Source organism: Doryrhamphus excisus, linkage group LG18 (assembly GCF_037039965.1).
Source record: "Doryrhamphus excisus strain RoL-2023G ecotype Guam linkage group LG18, RoL_Dexc_Guam_v1.1, whole genome shotgun sequence".
Taxonomy (NCBI): domain Eukaryota; kingdom Metazoa; phylum Chordata; class Actinopteri; order Syngnathiformes; family Syngnathidae; genus Doryrhamphus; species Doryrhamphus excisus.
In genome coordinates, this window is record NC_136374.1 from 16,895,333 (window position 1) to 16,917,089 (window position 21,757).

Genomic DNA, 21,757 nt, shown 5'->3' on the forward strand with positions numbered 1-21,757 from the left:
GTGAACGTCAAGAGGATGTTGTGTTGAGGTCCTGTATCATTTGAGATTCAATGAATTTAACTTGAATTTAGCCTACAAGCTACATTGGTTGCAAATTATTCTTCTAGTGTGCTTAATAAGGACCCAAAGCACAAGTACCGTATAAGATTGTTGACCTTTTGGGTGTAAATCCAACCCAGACAGCTCAGGTAAATCAGATAAGGTTTATTCCATATGAAAAATGCCCAAACTGCTGTCATAAATGACCACTAAAATCAAACAAAGTCCTTTTTTTTTGTTCTTTAAATTGAACTTTAATTTAAGGCAATCCATTACAAAGCATTTCACAACCCACCATTTGACAACAGTCATGTACAATAAAAGAAAGTCGGGTGTCATGCAAATGAAAATCGAGTAAGAAATACCGCGTCGACGACATACGTAGATCGTTTGTGGGATTAAAAAAATAAATAAACTGTAACATGCTAATGACATGCTACAGTTTAGTTTTTGGACCACCGGTGAGAGAAGAAATGTTGGGAAGAAGCAGGCACAACAGAGAAGAAACAGCAAACCGACATGCATGTCACCTTGATGGGCTGGTTGCTCTCCAACCGGTGGCAGCAACGCGCCGAGAACACACATGCACTCCATCCATGGTGTTTAAAAGTACAACTGGAAAAGGGGCAAGGACTTTTCATGACATACAAAACATATTAAAGAGTACTATTCCTTCAAAAAAATATCAGACATATTCATAAGCACTCCATCGATAAGGTGCTTTTTGTGATCAATATGCCAGGCAGCATCTATGTATGCTTTACATTCTCATGCATATTGATGATCGCTTATAATATCGCTGCAGATATTTGCTCTCTACACAAAATATTTTGCCACAACTTGATGAGAAAAAAACAATTTCAATGAACGTTATCATCCTGAAGTCCTTTTGTTTGCTACATTAGCAAAGTGAATGAGGAACAGCTTCGCTTATTTTCTCTCGCTTTGTCAGTTCAAAAGCAAAGGACACCTCAAAAGGAAATATTACTTCCGAGACGCCATTGTGGAGATGAATGATCCATCATGGAGAATAAAGCTAACAAAACTGGCAAAAGTTGAATTAGGATTATAAAGAAATGTACCGCATGTCTTTGTTGTCAAGCAGGCTATAAAGTATCACTAACCCTTGAGAAAAAAACTCATTGAAATATTTGTGATATCATGTTCAAGGTATTTAAACATGCACTGCAAATACTGAAATTCAAGAAAGCATAATCAAGAAATCGATATTGACTACCAATACATTTTCTCTTATTATGTCTTATTAGACCAATTTCTATGTTAAGTAAAACTAAAATCCAAGCTACTACATCATAACTAACCTGCCAACAGAGCAATAAAGTTGCATACTTTTTGTTAAAATAAAACAATAGAGGGGAAATGGAGCTTATTCTCCCAACATACTCCTCCAGTTCCGTTCCCATAGTGAACGCTGACTTCATCTCACAAGCCATTCAGCGTCTGCCAGTCTGGCCTCCCTTGTATAAAGTGTATGTTTATGTAATAATTTAATTTAATTTAATTTAATTTAATTTAATTTAATTTAATTTAATTTAATTTAATTTAATTTAATTTAATTTAATTTAATTTAATTTAATTTAATTTAATTTAATTTAATTTAATTTAATTTAATTTAATTTAATTTAATTTAATTTAATTTAATATTGTTTTAGTCATTGTGTCTTTTTTCTGCAATTGAGCTACTGCAACAAAGCAATTATCTGAGATTTTAGTGCATATTTCTTAAGATAATTTAACACACAAAGTGTCCGGTAAATGCATTGTTGGTCAAAAATACATAAATTCTTTCAAGTTTTTTGTAGGGTTTCTTGTCCAATTAATGGCTGCTTTTTCCTACACGGCTTTCTTTAAGGTGTCCCATCCGTTTGAACACAAAGGATGAAGTTAGTGTGAACAGTTAACAGAGCTAGTGTGCACAAATAAACAACAACCAAAAAAAAAAAAAAAAAAAACAACAGGAAGATATTTAATGGCGACCATGCTGTGTGCAGGGACAGTTTTTTTGTATATTTGATTGAATTCATCTTTGAATTTGTTATAAGTCAACACACTTGGCTGTTGAAGAATGCATATCAATTTATTTTAACATGAAGGACGGCACTGTAACATGGAAACGACGCTGCTGGCAGGAATTCCGACTTGGAATGCAGTGTCTCTGACCATGAATGAAGGTTACCTGACAACCGATGCTTGACTGCTGGGGGGGGGGGGGGCGTGGGGGTTGTGGAATGGATTCGCACTGATCGGGTCTCACCATTTCATGCTTTTAATGGTTGCGACAGGTTCAGATTTACTGACCGTTAAGCCTTGAGGTAAAATGAACCAGCTCCGTGTCGCCATTAATACCCCATCTCCATTCATTGACTTTAGATCAGGGGTCTCAAACTTGCGGCCCACGGGACGCGAGTTTGGAGTTTGATATGAATACTGCATGGTATCATGTACCCAGAAATGACAGCGTAAAGCTGTGTGCACACCGGACACAATTGACACCATTTTGAAAGTTACGACGCTGCGCCCAGATGTAATGATGCTAACTTGCTAACTGGGTAAAATGGTTAAGTTTCATTAATGTTTATGTTAAAGGTTTAAATAACTCTTAATACTGTTAATTTGAATCAGAAAAAAAAATAATTTCTCTACCCACCAACTATATGTGGTTTCTTATCTTTTTGTTATTTTCTGTTTTATTATTATTTTATTTATTTATTACTGACTGATTTATTTATTTTTATTTATTTATTTTTCATCTTATTTTATTGAAGACAGTTTTTTTTTATTTATAAAATAAATATATTATAATCAGTTTTTAATAAATAAATTAATAAAAAAAGAAATTTAAAATATAAATTAAAAATATATATTTTTTAAACCTGATGTGGCCCAGCTTCACCCAGACATTCGCCCCAGTGGCCCCCAGGTAAATTGAGTTTGAGACCCCTGCTTTAGATCATACAAACGGCTGTCAGTTTACTGTTTACTCCATTTATTTAGTTTATTGTACTTATTTTACTTAGTTTATTGTACTTAATTTACTTAGATTACTGTACTTAAGTTACTTAGTTTACTGTACTTTATCCATCTTAATTTCAATAGAATTTCAAGAATCTTAACACTTGGACCCATCTTGCTCGTTAGTGGTTAATGAATGAAGGTAATGAAGAGTTGGAAGGAAACACTTTATGGAACCTCTGTTGGCGTATGTTTCCGCAAATATTTTGCCTTGAGTTGTCGTACAATATGGCCGCTGTCTTGTCGTGTTATTATTAAACACTGCGTGAGTCCAACTGTGTTTGGATCTTAATTGCAAAACATTCCCGTTAGCATGGTTCCAATCGGAAACCGGAACTCATCTTCCCCTGGTTCCGTCACTGGTTTATGACTATAACCATCAGGGTCATATGACCACCTCTGTAGTTCTTGTGCGCGAACGCAAATTTGCCCCAAGTCAATATTCACGGCTGCAAAATAGTCCACAATAGAAACTGGAATAAATCAATTGGATTCACATTATTTTTTACGCGTACGCTTCTAGAACAAATCAATGACGCTAACCGAGGTTCCACTGAATTGAGGTCACAAAAAATTATCACGGGGATGAGCGGAATAGAAAAATACACAGATGGAAATTTACCATGGGAATTAACACAAATGTATGGTAATTAATGGAACACATATGAACGAATTTTTTTCGGCGTTCATGCTGCATCCTTCAAATCAACGCACATATCAAAAAGTTCATAAAAGTACAACGCCGCTCAATATTATTATGTGAAATGGAATTAAAAACATATTCTTATTAATAGTTATGGAAGGTGTCTTCAATATTCTATAAATATTTCAATATTACCATTTACCCTGAAGTCATCCACTTGTTGCTAGTACACATTTTGAACGAGAACCGGGAACAAATATGCTTAATATTTATTTTTATTTAACATAATATGAGTAAATGTATTGTATTTTAATAAAATATATTAAAATACTCTTTGTTACGGAGAGAGGTCATCTTGTGCTTTTTCTATGGAATCAACTGAAACTAGGCTACGCTTTTGTAAACAGTTTTATTAAATATCCATGCCACTCGGAATAATATTTGAGAATAAAATATATGGAATCTCATCCGACATGCTCTTAGAAACTTTGACGCCTGGCGCTGTGAAATACCTGACTGATATTTAGACAACTAAAAGTGTAAACTCCACACGTGTGTTTTTTTTTTCCGCACATCATTCCTGATGCATCATTAGATAAATATGGTAATAAGATAATCATCCCCCAAATATAAAAACTAATTCCAGACGGGAAAAAAGTGCCTGAAAAGGTCATTGTATTAGGCCACACCAATGACTGACAAGCAAAGCTTCAGGTCAAAGTTCAAGTCCTGAAACATTTTGAGAAACAACAACAAACAGGCACAAGTTTTAACCACAACATGATCTTTTTTTTTTTTTTCCAAACAACCTTCTGTCCATCTAGACGTAAAACAGTCTATGCCGCAGTTTTCATAAAAAAAAAAAAAAGGCTTTTATCATCTGGTCCTGGGATCTGGTCCTGGGAAGGTCAACCTCTCACCGAGAGAAAGCAACCTGATGAAGATGGCTGTCAGTCCTCAATGAAAAGCCGTGGTGTCAGATATGCGTGTGGTGGAGTCCGGATGGCGTGTAAGGAGGTGGGGCCGGGTTGGGTTTGATTCCCCTGCTCTTCATGTAAGAAATGAACTGGTCGGGGATCTCAGCTAGCACGTCTTTCGCCAGCCGGGCCATGCTTAACACATGGTTACCTGTCCGGTCCATATAGTCCCTGAAGGGAACAAACTGGGGTGGAAGACAAAACAACGTCATAGGAAACACTTGGAATTGGAACTAATTTGGTCTGGAAAAAATTCCGTCATGCTACAGTGAAGAAAATAAGTATTTGAACACCCTGCTATTTTGCTATTTCTCCCACTTAGAAATCATGGAGGGGTCTGAAATTTTCATCGTAGGTGCATGTCCACTGTGAGAGAGATAAACTAAAAAGAAAAATCCAGAAATCACAATGCATGATTTTTTAACAATTTATTTGTGTGATACAGCTGCAAATAAGTATTTGAACACCTGTGTATCATCTAGAATTCTGACCCTGAAAGACCTGTTAGTCTGCCCATTAGAAGTCCACCTGCACTCCATGTATCATCCTGAATCAGATGCACCTGTTTGAGGTCGTTAGCTGCATAAAGACACCTGTCCACCCCATACAATCAGTAAGACTTTAACTTGTAACATGGCGAAGACCAAAGAGCTGTCCAAAGACACCAGAGACAAAATTGTACACCTCCACAAGGCTGGAAAGGGCTACGGAGCAATTACCAAGCAGCTTGGTGAAAAAAGGTCCACTGTTGGAGCTATCATTAGAAAATGGAAGAAGCTAAACATGACGGTCAATCTCAATCGGAGTGGAGCCCCATGCAAGATATCACCTCGTGGGGTCTCAATGATTCTAAGAAAGGTGAGGAATCAGCCCAGAACTACACGACAGGACTTGGTCAATGACCTGAAAAGAGCTGGGACCACCGTTTCCAAGGTTACTGTAGGTAATACACTAAGACGTCATGATGTGAAATCATGCATGGCACGAAAGGTTCCCCTGCTTAAACCAGCACATGTCAAGGCCCGTCTTAAGTTTGCATATGACCATTTGGATGATACAGAGGAGTCATGGGAGAAAGTTTTATGGTCAGATGAGACCAAAATAGAACTTTTTGGTCATAATTCCAATAAGCGTGTTTGGAGGAAGAAGAATGAAGAGTACAATCCGAAGAACACCATCCCTACTGTGAAGCATGGGGGTGGTAGCATCATGCTTTGGGGGTGTTTTTCTGCACATGGGACAGGACGAGTGCACTGCATTAAAGAGAGGATGACTGGGGCCGTGTATTGTGAGATTTTGGGGAACAACCTCCTTCCCTCTGTCAGAGCATTGAAGATGGGTCGTGGCTGGGTCTTCCAACACGACAACGACCCGAAGCACACAGCCAGGAAAACCAAGGAGTGGCTCCGTAAGAAGCATATCAAGGTTCTAGCATGGCCCAGCCAGTCTCCAGACCTGAACCCAATCGAAAATCTTTGGAGGGAGCTCAAACTCCGTGTTTCTCAGCGACAGCCCAGAAACCTGACTGATCTAGAGAAGATCTGTGTGGAGGAGTGGGCCAAGATCCCTCCTGCAGTGTGTGCAAACCTGGTGAAAAACTACAGGAAACGTTTGACCTCTGTAATAGCAAACAAAGGCTACTGTACCAAATATTAACATTCATTTTCTCAGGTGTTCAAATACTTATTAGCAGCTGTATCACACAAATAAATTGTTAAAAAATCATGCATTGTGATTTCTGGATTTTTCTTTTTAGTTTATCTCTCTCACAGTGGACATGCACCTACGATGAAAATTTCAGACCCCTCCATGATTTCTAAGTGGGAGAAATAGCAAAATAGCAGGGTGTTCAAATACTTATTTTCTTCACTGTATATATAGTACGTTTATATCGTCATCTCGTATTCGGGTCAATAATACCCCATATAATATATGTTTACATTTTTAATACATGACCATGTCACTCAACAATTGACATGATTGTAAATATAAACAGAATTTGGGATCCTTCCTTAAAGGGACTGTATTCCGGTCCTTCCTCCAGCTGCCAAGATTCCAACATTCATTCATTCATTTTCTACCGTTTATCCGCACAAGGGTCATGAAGGTGCTGGAGCCTATCCCAGCTGCCTTCAGGCGAGAGGTGGTGGCCAGCCAATCACAGGGCACATATAGACAAACAACCATTCACACTCACATTCATACCTGTGGACAATTTGGAGTTTTTGGAATGTGGGAGGAAACCGGAGTACCCGGAAAAAACCCACACATGCACGGGGAGAACATGCAAACTCCATACAGAGATTGCAGAGGGTGGAATTGAACTCGGGTGTCCTAGCTGTGTGGCCTACGTGCTAACCACTCACCCGCCGTGCCGCCCAAATTCCAAAATGTGGAAGTATTTTATCCTGTTTCTTTAACACTGAAACGTTCACTAGCTATGTTTGTGGTCCGCTAATGATAGCGATTTGGCTAAGTTTAGCTACTAACGTCATGATAGTGATTTGGCTAAGTTTAGCTACTAACGTCAGCTATATTCCAACATACTGCAAGTATTTTATCCTGTTTCTTTAACACTCACACATGCACTAGCTATGTTTGTTGTTTGCTAATGATAGTGATTTGGCCAAGTTTAGCTACTAACGTCATGATAGTGATTTGGCCAAGTTTAGCTACAAACCTCAGCTATATTCCAACATACTGCAAGTATTTTATCCTGTTTCTTTAACATTTACAAGTTCACTAGTTATGTTTGTTGTCCGCTAATGATAGTGATTTGACTAAGTTTAGCTACTAACGTCATGATAGTGATTTGGCTAAGTTTAGCTACTAACATTAGCTATATTCCAACATACTGCAAGTATTTTATCCTGTTTCTTTAACACTCACACATGCACTAGCTATGTTTGTGGTCCGCTAATGATAGCGATTTGGCCAAGTTTAGCTACTAACATCATGATAGGGATTTGGCTAAGTTTAGCTACTAACGTCAGCTATATTCCAACATACTGCAAGTATTTTATCCTGTTTCTTTAACACTCACACATGCACTAGCTATGTTTGTTGTTTGCTAATGATAGTGATTTGGCCAAGTTTAGCTACAAACCTCAGCTATATTCCAACATACTGCAAGTATTTTATCCTGTTTCTTTAACATTTACAAGTTCACTAGTTATGTTTGTGGTCCGCTAATGATAGCGATTTGGCCAAGTTTAGCTACTAACATCATGATAGTGATTTGGCTAAGTTTAGCTACTAACATTAGCTATATTCCAACATACTGCAAGTATTTTATCCTGTTTCTTTAACACTCACACATGCACTAGCTATGTTTGTGGTCTGCTAATGTTAGTGATTTGGCCAAGTTTAGCTACTAACTTTAGCTATTATTGAATGTCTAGCTTATCATAATCACACAATGAGTCCAAATTATGGTGGCGATTGCTTTTGCGTATTTGTGTGTCCTTGAACGCCAGTTATTGTATTCATGCCGAATAATTTTTTTTTAATTTGTAACTGTACAAAATATAGACCTTTTTTGTACAATCTGTTCTTTTAAATCTTTATTGGTCAGTGGTGTAATGTCATGTAATGTCATGTAATAAATGCTTTTGCCAGGTTGACTGCAGCTAGCTACATTACTTGCTGATTTTTGTGTGGCTCTTATTGCATTCATATTTGTCTTCATTAAGGCAAAAACCTTCTCTGTTGGCTTAAAATACAGAAAATTTGTTTATTGATGTGTGTGCTTGTCGCTACGGTAAAAAAAAACTTTCCTGTTGTTGTTCTTCTACTGGCATAAATCGACAATCATGTACCATTTATGTATACTGCAAAAGCACACGCTATTACCTGGACAATGTCTCTCTCTGCTAGTTTCCCTCTGGAGGAAACCCGAATGTCATCACCATCCAACTCTACCATAGCTGCAAAAACACATAAAAGACAGATTTTTTATTTATACCTTTTAAACATCATATCTAATTAACATATAAGTTATTTATTATATTGACAAAGCCATTAACAACAGCCATTGTATTCCCCAAAATGCCCCTCATCCTCCTATGATGACCGTACCGTGATACCGTACAGCACATTTTTTCTTTCTGCAGCAATTTACGTGAATCATGTGAATGTGAATTATGACCTCATAAGGTATGTTTATCAGTTTAACAGGCTCGATGAATGTTGAAAACGAGCAAAAAGCCCGTAAGCCCTGCAATATCTGCTGTATCTGTTATGTTATCTGTTCTGCTGCATACAATTACAAGGGTGATTAATATTTAGCATTGCAGCAGACTTAACAATGAAAGCCACCATACCGTCAAATTCAGCCTGACCCACTCCGACGATGATAATGGACATCGGAAGCTTGGCACCCTGCGAAGCAATCACAGCACGGCAATGAAAAGATATTCACATGTACGCCTTGTTTTTCATGTAACGAACTTTATGTAATGTTACTGTCAGCGCCGTTACATGCTCCGCTATGCACGGTACCGCCACACTAATGTCCCGTATCCCGCTTTAACTAGCTCAATGACCTTTACGTCCCAAGAGACATGGACGGAAAAGCAAAAAAAGTCAATGAAGTCGGACTAGCAAGGTGAGAAAGTAATATGCTGCAGTGGAAACATTCCTTATTCTGCATTTTTCATGTTCTGAATTCAATTTGCTGTCTGTTGAAAAAAACAGTTTTTGCTCCAAAAAACATTTATTATCAGCATGAGGGAAGAGATGAAATTAATTGACAACATTAAAAGCTTCTCTGATAAACAGCCCCGTGGCATCGCTGCCTAAATATTGACGTGATGTTCAAGCCAAAGAGTTATTCGGCGTTCCGTGGAGAGACTTTTGGCAAAAGCTGCGATAAGTGATAAAGTACGTTGTATGGACGCTTTTATCGGCTGGGAGAAGGGGGAGAGGGGAGGAGGAGCCAAGTTCAGGAAATACAGCATCCATCCTCAGGCGCTCGCTCAGCCTCTCCCAAGCCACATTCAAAAATTCAACAAGTAAACAAAAATCACACAGTAAATACAATGCATCATAATCTATAACATTTAATACCTTAATAGCCCGTAATAATGTAACATACACATGTCTATATATGCTGAATGACAACAATTCTGCAAAGATGAGAACTCCACAGCACGGTAAGAGACTCAATGCAAGTTATCACATTTGATTGCAGTTGTTGCCGCTAAAGGTAGCCCAACCAGTTACTATATTAAATTTAATTAATATTAATAAGTAACATTAATATTAATATTAATAATCAATATTAATAAGTAATATTAATACTAATATTAATATTATATTAACTAATATTAATATTAATAATTAATATTAATGCTAATACTAATATTATATTAATTAGTATTAATAATTTATACTATATTAATATTTAATTATTATATTAATTATTTATATTATTATATTAATAATTAATTAATATTAATTAATATTAATATCAATTAATAATTAATATGAATATTAATTAAAATAATTAATATTAATATGAATTGATATTAATATTAATATTCTCATACTTTTCATAACTGCATCCAAGACTGGCATGATGACCAGAGAGCTAATCATAAACTCTATAAGGTTCCTAAAATATGACAGGTCAATAACATTCAATAGGTTATTACTTCGGCCTATAAATATTTTTTTAATCGTGCAATAAAAGTAATAAAAAATAATATTTGCAAAAATGAATCATATTTTTAATGACCCCTCATGGCCCACCAGGGGACCGCGGTCCACACTTTGGGAACCACTGTTCTCGAAGAATATTCCTATTCAGGTGCCACTTTCTTGAGGCTGTTCGCCATCATCGACCAGTCTACATGTCAATCATTATACGCGGCACCGGTAATTGGTCGGCACGTCATTCACTCGCTGTCAGTCAGCCTACATGTCAATCATTATACGCGGCACTACGCTGATTTGCTGCATGACCCACTCTCTATCGGTCGCTCTGCACGTCAATCATGATGTCCAGTGCTAGTGATTGGTCGACTTGCTGGCACTTTGTGGAATTTCACTTATCGTGGTCGGGTGAGCAACCAATTTGCGGCGACACTGTATGTCTCTGAATGGTATATAACATACGTATATATATACATATATATACGTATATACATAGTAACACTCTACGCTAAGCCAAACACCAGACCAGGAGGGCGGAACAACAGTCGTTTTTTTACTACGGTCCAAGAACAATGGCTACTATTGCGGCCGTAACCCACGCCTACAAGTCTCTAACATCCGAGTTCTGACTCACTTCCTGTCCGTCACCCCTTTTCCTTCCCAACCCTGGTACACATTAATTTCAACACACGCGCAAATACAACACATAACACATAATACCCTTAAGGGTCATTACAATATATATATATGTATATATAACATATATCATACTGTACATAATGATCAACTACTGTTTGTTATTTTTCCGCATCAGCACTTTGACCCCTTTAAGTCTCTACCAAGTCTCTACCAAGTCTCTACCAAGTCTCTACCAAGTACAGACGAGTGCTTCTGGCATATGTGGAGAGATGAAGCATAACAGAGACGTTTAATAAAAAAAATGAGAGGTAAAATAAATCAAAGGCGACGACGGATTTGGTTCTATAGCGAAGGGGGGGGGGGGTGACAAGTGGAGAGAGCAGCTTTTTGATCCTTGAGAGAGGGGACCGGGATGGAAAGTGTCTTTGCATGTGTGGGTGAAGGGGGGGGGGGGGGGTCTCACTCTTCCAATGGGGAGAGGCGGGGTGACGGGTGACTGATGTGTGAGTTTGTGTTTCGTCTGGCAGATTCTGATGTTAGAGATGAACCCCATGTCAACCCCCCCCCCCCCCCCCCCCCCCCCCCCCACACACACTTCCACTCGCTCACATAGTGGTTAGTGACAAAAGAGGGTCGTGCAACTTTTTTTTTTTTTGCATTAAGCCGAGCGGGAATAATAAACCAAACCAAAACATAACCTGAGTCGGGACCCTCGGAGGGTTCAAGCGGAAGCAGTGAAAGGCGGCAAGCATCAAGAGTTTAGACGCTGTGAGAAAGAGCAGCAGGCAAGATCTTAAAAGGAAGGTGTGGCTGTTCTAATGTGTTGACTAACAGTCGCAAATTCCCTTTAAATCCAGTCTGCTGGGGGTTCTGGGCCTGCGGCGGGTTGCGACAGGAGCTTGGGGGGGGGGGGGGGGTGCTTAGAGGAAAAGAACAAGGCAGAGGAGAAAGGAAAGAAAGAACCACAAAATACAGGAAAGCAGATTTTCTATTTCTCAGAAGAAGCAGAAACGTTTTGTGTTTATGTAAATAATAATAAACATATTGAATAAAATACCAGTACGGTATATTTACTATGCAGATTTACTTTCTACATGACCTTTTTCAGGCTGCTGCTGTCATAAGGAATTTATTAATTTGAAAATGAGAGGCAGTTCTACAGTTATTCCGTGACAGGAAATACTGCTAATTAGGTTGGATTTACACCGCCGTGACACAATTCCAATTGTTATGCTCCTCGAGTAGCACAATTCCGATATAAGAAAAACACTAAGTCAAATATCCTCCAAATGGAGTCAGGCCTTCTGATATGGATAAAAAAAAATTGTACGAATATATCTATATTTATTTATATCTATACTCAGGGCAAGCCGACATCATCAATAATACGCCGATCAATTACGCATATGCACTGCATACAAATCTGTGATTATATGATTATATAAAACTGCTATGATGATTTAATAAGCTTTGCTTCTTCCTGCTCCTTTTCAGACATGTGTAGTAATGAGGTGCTATGTGCGTATGTATGTATATGTATATATATTTACATATTCATTTCCTGTTATACAACATTTGACAACATTTCTAAAAGTCATGTCCTTCCACATACTTACATTCACGATGGCCTCTTTGGTCTGAGCCATGTCCGAAATGACTCCGTCTGTGATGATGAGGAGCACAAAGTACTGGGAGCCATCCTGCACAGCGGCGGCGTACCTACATATGAACATTAATATGAACATTAATATGAATATTTATTTAGGCGTTACAGGATTGTCAGATTCAAACAAATCATCAAGGCACGTTTCATGCAGCAACAGGGGATCGGGGGCCCATTAAATATTAACAATGTATAGATTTAATTGATCTTATTAATTTGTTTTCAATAATAAATCACATCCACTCACAGTTTAACAAGCTAACGAGCTAAAATCTGATTAAAGTTTAATGAATAACGACACGATAAAATGTGATCATCACAATTTTGATTAATTTTATCTTAACTTTTGCTAATAATTCATGGAACAAATCAAGCAAGAAAAAATGTAAAGTCAGGCTAACTAATAAAAAATTATATATAAAAAATAAAAATAAAAATAAAAATAAAAATAAAAATAAAAATAAAAATAAAAATAAAAATAAAAAAAATAAAAATAAAAATAAAAATAAAAATAAAAATAAAAATAAAAATAAAAATAAAAATAAAAATAAAAATATTAAATTGTATTAGAAAGGCAGGAAGTGAACAAATGTAACAGTTACTGATTGTAAAAGTACCAGATGGAGGGGTAGGATTTAATAAGCTTTGCTTCTTCCTACTCCTTTTGGACATGTGGAACTGGGAACTGATTATGGGATGCACTCAATTGGAATCTGATGCATGTTCAAATGAAATAAAACCATTACCATTACCATATTAATATCAATAAAAATCAATCAAATCAATCAATCAATAAAAAAGGTTGTGACAAAAGTCCGTTTTTGATGAAGTCAGGATTGTACTTAGGTAAAAATATAATTTTCATTTTAAAAACATCTCCATTGCTAGTTGTTGGTGAATATCTTCTTCTGATCTGACAGCTGTCATGTGATCTGAATTCATAATTCAAGCGTGTCAAGTCGAGTTATTGTGTCTGGAGGGACAGATGCTAAAAACAAAGAAGTCAATCAAAGCCAACGGATTTGAACACACTGAATTTAGTTAAGATTACACATCAAAATAATGTAAGGCAATTAGTAGAAAAAATGTGTTTTTTGGAATCTGCTTGATGTGTTCCAAACATGTTTACCACAAGGGGCGTCTCAGTGAAAAAACAAATTATGTTTGTAATTTCTATTACATTTTCAAAATTGACGTAATTATAATAAGCAACTAGTTTACATCCATCCATCCATCCATCCATCCATCCATCCTCGATGCCGCTGGTCCTCTCCAATGAAATGCAAAGCATTATTTTTTCATTTTAAAATCGTATTGGTACTTGTACTATATTTCCAAGCTAACTTTTGAGTGTTAACTTGCAGTGTGATGATTTTAGTGTTCCTTGTAAAATGACACCATGAGTCCGATTATATACTATATACGTATATATATGTTATATATTGGGCGGCACGGCGGTCGAGTGGTTAGACCTCACAGCTAGGAGCCCCAAGTTCAATTCCACTCCACCCTCTCTGTGTGGAGTTTGCATGTTTTCCTCCCCCATTCCAAAAACATGCTAGGTTAATTAGCGACTCCAAATTGTCCATAGGTATGAATGTGCCCTGTGATTGGCTGGCCACCAGTCCAGGGTGTACCCTGCCTCTCGCCCGAAGTCAGCTGGGATAGGCTCCAGCACCCCCACGACCCTTGTGAGGATAAGCGGTAAAAATGAATGAATGAATGCAGGAGAGGGTTTAATTTTTTCATTTTTGCATTTCAATCTGACACAAATTCGAGGGGTTACACTACACCAACTACACCAAACATGCTCTCTTCTGTTGTGGAGTTGCATCATCACTTCAAAAAAAATGTAAACAACGTATATCTTAAACACTTTGGGAGGGAGTTAAGGAAGAATAGCAATAATAATATCAAGGAGGAAAGATTCCACCGTTTAGAACACATCATCCACACGTTATGCTTATTGTGTTCATTCACCTGGCAACATGGTTCACCACAGGGGCAAAGTTGGTCGGCCCGTACAGCTGTACCGTCTTCAGACTCTGATGATAAGCCTCCAAGATGCCCTCAATACCGTTGCAGTACGGATTGTCCATGTTTCCATTCTGGGGAGGCAGAAATCACACAGCGGTCCAGCTTCTTGTAGCAGCACACTTCTCTCCGAGCTACAGGACTACACGGAACGAGAACTTTACCAGAGGAAACTCATGTGACACGCGGCCATCAGGGGGAAGTTTGGCTCCAAATCCCAAAGCGGGGAACATCTTGTCACTGTCGTAATCCTGAATGATCTCACCAACAGCCTTCAGGGCCATGGCGTAGGCGTTCAGCTGGTATGGGTTCATGTAGTGTAAGGAGGTGGACTGGGACGGGTTACCTGTTGACCACACCACCGACGAAGATCTCATTAATGAGCATAGCTTCTACAGAAAGGCCATCACCAACTGACCTTTTTTACAGCAATTTTTTGTTTTACATTGTATAACATTAATTAGCATGATGGGTGTGAGCAGTAACATTTAATAATATTTCACCCCATTTCATTTGTAGAGATGCATATGGGTTGCCAACTTTACACTGTTGTCCAATTTATTTTTTTTCCAATTAATTTTTTATGTCAAATTTTTTTTCCAATTTATTTATTTCTTGTTAATATGTAGCTTAAACAAAGTATTTTTTTGCTCAAAGTATGTGTATTTTTTTTTAGATAATAGTTAAATAATTTTAGGTCCAGTAGCTTTTAATGCATTCAATTTACCAATGGTTAAATTTTTACACCAATTAACCACATCAAAAATATTTTTTGTGCAAGCCACCTAAAATAAAAAACTAAAATGTAAATGTTTTGTTCTGTTAGCTCTTATGATTTAGAAAATTGGAACAAAAATAGAAAAAATGATAATTGCATATAGCTAAAACTGAATTTGCGTATACTTATATTCATTACACCGACATGGTTTGTGTCCAAATCCAAAATAACATTAATCACAACAATTGAAGATATTCAGCTATTATGATTAGTCCTGATGGATTTTGAGAGTTTGCTCAAAAGTGTGAGACACAATCAGGGCATTCATTAACACGAATCAAAAGAAAGCAGATTAGCAATCGAACATTTGGACAGCTTGTCAGTACCTGTGGCGTCTTGGAATATTCCACATTAATTAGCTATGCACAATAGAGCAAAAAAAAAACCAAACCAAACGAGTAGTCAAAACCACCAGAGGTACCGTATCTGGAACTGATCACCTACTCCATCATCAAAAATGAATTTAATTCTACTAAGACGGTCACTACATATGGTTGAATAAATTTATCGTACTCGTGAATATCCTTCTATGCTTCACTGCTTTTCCATTTTGTTGCATTCCGCTGGTTTCAGCTTCGTGTTCAGTCTGTACAGTACAGATAAATAAATTGATTGAGTATTACCGTATTTTCTGGACTATAAGTCGCTCCGGAGTATAAGTCGCACAAGGCCAAAAATGCATAATTAGGTAGAAAAAAACATACATAAGTCGCACTGGAGTATAAGAGGCATTTTTTGCGGGTAATTTATTTTAACTACTTGCCCAAAAAAGACATTAGGTCCTCTTGGAAGGCAAGTTCTAACAATAAAAGAATAGAGAACAGGCTGAATAGGTGTAAGATATGCTAACACAATGCTTATTCAGCTATACAAAAAATAAACATAAACAGTGTCCAGTGTTTATGGAACATAAACACTTTTTTCATTTATAAGTCGCTCTGGAGTATAAGTCGCAGGAACAGCCAACCTATGAAAAAAGGTGCAACTTATAGTCGGGAAAATACAATATATACCGTATTTTCTGGACAATAAGTCGCTCCGGAGTATAAGTCGCACAAGGCCAAAAATGCATAATTAGGTAGAAAAAAAAACATACATAAGTCGCACTGGAGTATAAGTCGCACAAACCCAAAAATGCATAATTAGGTAGAAAGAAACAAGTCGCAGGAACAGCCAACCTATGAAAAAAAGTGCGATTTATAGTCTGGAATATACGGTAATTTACTTCCCATTTGTAGTCGTAACATTTGTTGACATTGCCCTTGGGGGGTTCTTTCCTCTACCTCGCCATTTATTAGCGATACTTCAAACATATTGATGGAAGACGCATCCAACAAAGGTCGTCACTTATAGGTGACAAAGTGTGTACGGTATCCCAACCGCTCGCATGTGGTTTTTGTTTGGGTAATTGATTCTGAAATTGGACATGCCACAGTCAAAGAGCACTTCTATCTATTTGTGCTTTACACACACACACACACACACACACACACACACACACTTTGTATCACTCACCGTTAGATGCTGTGAAATCGATAGCCACAGTGAAATTGATCTGCGTCCTAGAAGGAGGGGTGGAAAAGCAAAAAATATTACAGACAGAAGAAGCAAGAATACCAAACACCCCCATCAAGATTCCATAAATGATTTGTGATGTCTAAAGGTCCCGAACACCATCAGTACTTACATTTATCATTTGTCCGTGTCATACGCTGTCAAAGTGACGCGCCCCCCCCCCCCCAGAAAAGAAAAGACTGAAGTGATTACACTAGTGTACGTATCTCACTCGGAGCGGCAGAAGGGGCGACTCGGAGACGTTTGCCAGCGAGTAATTAAAGTGACGGCGCACTTAAGAACAAATCATAACCTAATTCTCCCTCACTGATAAAGCTCTGCCTCATTCTTGTTAATTTACGACACAGTGACAGGGTCTCCTGGGGAGGGTGGAGGATGGGGGGGGGGGGGGGCAAATGACAGCCTCTCATTACACACAAGAGCCAGCAGAGAGGAAGGCAGGAGAATGATAACCAAAGGAATGACTTAAAGATTCACATTAACCTTTCAAATTTGGGCGGAGATGGAGAACAACGGCCGACCTTGACAACCTTAGCATTAATTACACCCGATTGTTTTATTCATGAGGCCTCTTCTTCTTTCGATCACAATGTCTGCCGGGCCCGCTAGGTCTGTATTGGATACCTGTGTTGCAGGAAGTGCTGTGACAGTGATGTAATCCTTGACACGGTGGACGTGTGTGTCTTTATGTACAATGAACGGTTGATTTAAAGGTCACAGACGTTTTTTGGAGACTCTTGTCACTTTGGTAAAAGTGTAAAATGACTACCTTTGACACTTGTTCACGCTGCACCCTCAGGAAAGACTGCTAACACAAACACTGCAGCAGCAGTAGCAGGGCTACAGTTCTCTTTCCTGTATTTTTCACTCCACAATATTATGTGAAATACTATTTATTTGCTATTTTACTATGACTATTTTATGTTATTTATATTTTATATTATTTATATTTTATATTATTAATTTAATTTAATTTAATTTAATTTAATTTAATTTAATTTAATTTAATTTAATTTAATTTAATTTAATTTAATTATTTTTTATTTTATTTTATTTTATTTTACTAACCCCATCATTTTTAGCACCCCACTATCTGTTGTTACTTTACCAAAGCATCATGCAATGTTGGGATTGGCACATACCAACTTTCCGTACCAATGTGGTGCATTTTCAGGCTTGGAAAAAAATACATGAATGTGTTTTATGTGGACATACTTTTGCACCCTTTTACTTTACTTTGCACCCTCAGGAAAGACTGCTAACACAAACACTGCAGCAGCAGTAGCGGGGGCTACATTTCTCTTTCCTGTATTTTTCACTCCAAAATATTATGTGAAATACTATTTATTTGCTATTTTACTATTATTATTTTATTTTATTTGTATTTTATATTAGTATTTTATAATAATTATTATTATATTATTTTATTATAATTATTATTGTTTTATTATAATTATTATTTAATTTTAATTTTATTTTATTTTACTAATATTATTTTAGCACCCCACCATCTGTTGTTACTTTACCACATCATGCAATGTTGGGATTGGACCATACCAACTTTACGTACCAATGTGGTGCATTTTCAGGCTCGGAAAAAAAAATATGTGAATGTGTTTTTATGTGGACATACTTTTTATTTTTAATTCACTCGTATAAATGCCGTTTAAATGCTCATATTTGGCTGTCTTATGCCTCTTTTAGGTGTTATTTTATTCAGGCTCTGTTAGAGCATGCAATTATTTTTCATATATGTTTTTTTTTTTTATCCCACCAGTAGAATAAAATGTTCATCATGTCCACTTACCCTCCTTTGATGTAATCTAAGAATGTAAACTCTGACTCCACAGAGAAGGAGAGCAGGGTCACCTGGAAGTGGAAAAAAATACTAATGACTACTACAATAATGATATTTGTCATTTTGTTAAGCGATGCATGACTTTCAATGTTGATCACGTGCCACTCTGGGATTAAATAAGCAATGGCTGCTTTTAAATGATTCATTTACTTATTTCCCCAGAGGACACGTTGAGGAGGACGAAATGCATTTGTATGCATGACTTGAATGTGGATTGTTGGTTGTTGATGTCTTCCATTCTCATGTTCTTAATGCCCTTTATTTTTCTTTCACGTCATGAAAATAGTGACAATATATTCCGAAGCAGAAAAATAAACATACACCAGGGTCCACTATAGTGTGCAATTTAATGTGCACATACTGGGCTCTAATTTTGTGGCGCAGCGTGGCGCAGCATGGCGCACCCCACGCAGTCAATTTGGTAGACTGGGCTGTGCCGAGTGACAATTTTGTGACAAAACAGAAAGATCGCCAGCTCCGACCTGAGTGCTGGCCACACCCCGTTAGCGCGGCGCAGGCATAGAGAAGGGCAGGTGCGCCGTTCCTGCGCCTTGTCTACAAAAATAGAGCTCACTGTGTCTCAAAAGTATGATTGCATTTGGCTTACTCACAAAAAGTATTTTAAATAGTTATTTCAAAATGCACTTCATTATTTATCACTCACTGGGTATCAAATGTGAACATTTATATTAGTATTGAATGTGCAAAGTGCCGACCTTTGTTTGCTGTAGGCGACATACTCACAGTTCCAGAGTTGACATATTTCTTTTTCTTCATTTTCTTCTTAGTATTAATCACCTAAAAGTAAAAAGAAAAGAAAAATGTGTGATGAAAAGTACAGTATTTTATTCAAAATATACATTTTATTCAAATCTTCGCTTGTGTGGAGTTTGCATGTTCTCCCCGTGAGTGGGCTTTGTCCGGGTAGTTCAGTTTTGGGCTGTCAAATATAGTCTGTTAACAATGTTTACAAATGTTTTTAATTAGTTAAGTTAACATTTTTTTGCTTAAGATGCACATGTCCGCATCAGAAAATGGCAATTTGTGGCACGCACAAGTCCAAGAGTTCAGTTCAAGTCCAGTTCTTTACTTGGCAGGAGTCAATTAAAAAAATAATGATGAGCTTGTAAACCCGTTGGAAATAGCAGGAGGTCATTACTCAATATATAACATTCATTCATTCATTCATTTTCTACCGCTTTTCCTCACAAGGGTCGCAGGGGATGCTGGAGCCTATCCCAGCTGTCTTCGAACGAGAGGCGGGGTCCACCCTGGACTGGACACCAGCCAATCCCAGGGCACATATAGACAAACAACCATTCACACTCATATTCATAACTATGGACAGTTTGTGGCCAATTAACCTAGCATGTTTTTGGAATGTGGGAGGAAACCGGAGTACCCGGAGAAAACCCACGCATGCACGGGGAGAACATGCAAACTCCACACAGAGATGGCCGAGTGTGGAATCGAACCCTGGTCTCCTAGCTGTGAGGTCTGCGTGCTAACCACTAACTTATTTTATTTTATTCTATCTAGTATATTGGATAATTTTAGTGTATGTGACTATAGGGTTGCTATTTAGTGTCCAGAGAGCTCTTTCATGAAACAACATTAGAAGCTTGTAAACAGGTTTTCTATGTTCTAAATACAAAAATAGTCTATTAATAAAGAAGGAATTCTACTTAGTGGAAATTCATTCATCACAGTTGGGTCTGGAACCAATTAACCGCGGGAAACAAGGGATTATTATTATATTATTACTATATTATTACTTATTCTATCTTAACTTTGCCCATGAATGATAATGTAAGAATGAATGTGTCACAGATTGGTTACCAGTGTATAAAGAAGTTAACCACACAGAGATGGCCGATGGTGGAATTGAACCCTGGTCTACTAGCTGTGAGGTCTGCGCGCTCGACCACTTGACCGCCGTGCCGCCCAATATATAACATATACTATATATAATATATAATCGGACTCACAGTGTCATCTTACAAGGAACACTAAAGTCATCACACAGCAAGTTAACACTCAAAAGTTAGCTTGGAAATATACAAGTACCAATACGATTTTAAAATGAAAAAAATAACGCTTTGCATTACACTGGAGAGGACCAGCGGCATCGAGGATGGATGGATGGATGAATGGATGGCATCGCAATGCTGCCCATAAAGTCTTCAAAATTGAAGAAGATGCATAAACATGTTTGTAAATAAACATTTTAACCTGCCAGGATATAATACGTCACACTCATTGTTAGTGTGCAGAACCCACATCTAATGTGCAGTTGTTTAATGTTTCAAATATCGCTACGACATATCAACACGCGGAACTGGTAAGAAATGACCTGCATAAGGTATGTTTATGTACGTACATACGTATGTGTGTGTACAGGCAGGCATGAAATCAAGCGTCACATCAATAAGATCACTCATTTTCCCCTTGGTATACTGTGCATGTCAATCATACTAGCAAACACTGACATATTTTCAAATACAGTGTGTATTGATGGATATACGCCACGCTAAAAGATGTAGCGCTCACGTTCGACTGGTTCTGGAACAAGAGAGAAATGTCAATTTTGAGACCAAAGACGTCTCAGCTCATTACCCTGACTCTATATGGTTTGGAGGCATGAAAGTGACAACCCCTAATTTAACGTGGAGGGGTGGCAATTTGTCTGACACGCTGAACAATCTGCTGATGCAAAACTAAAAGGGCCTTTCAGACTCCCTGGGAGGTACAGAAGAATCAAGAGTAGCACATAATGGAGTTGACATCCAAAAGACAGGTATTTATCTTCCGGGTGAGGCTACCAGACCAAGAAGAACCTGGCATGTCCCATTTGTCGCTTTTA

At 37.6% G+C, this 21,757-nt stretch overlaps 1 protein-coding gene across 4 annotated transcripts in view; it reads right to left on the reverse strand.

Moving 5' to 3' along the window:
• Positions 1-228: 228 nt before the first annotated feature.
• Positions 229-21,757, reverse strand: part of cpne5b (copine Vb) — a 114,785-nt gene continuing 93,256 nt past the window's right edge. For all 4 annotated transcript variants that reach the window (XM_078798380.1, XM_078798382.1, XM_078798381.1 and 1 more), the window contains 9 exons: positions 19,639-19,692; positions 18,844-18,905; positions 16,977-17,023; positions 14,848-15,029; positions 14,630-14,757; positions 12,603-12,705; positions 9,015-9,072; positions 8,545-8,618; positions 229-4,877 (listed from right to left, as the gene is read on the reverse strand). In XM_078798380.1, coding sequence (XP_078654506.1) covers positions 4,692-4,877; positions 8,545-8,618; positions 9,015-9,072; positions 12,603-12,705; positions 14,630-14,757; positions 14,848-15,029; positions 16,977-17,023; positions 18,844-18,905; positions 19,639-19,692 — 894 coding nt within the window. In that variant the 3' untranslated portion in view covers positions 229-4,691. The remainder of the gene's footprint in view (positions 4,878-8,544; positions 8,619-9,014; positions 9,073-12,602; positions 12,706-14,629; positions 14,758-14,847; positions 15,030-16,976; positions 17,024-18,843; positions 18,906-19,638; positions 19,693-21,757) is intronic.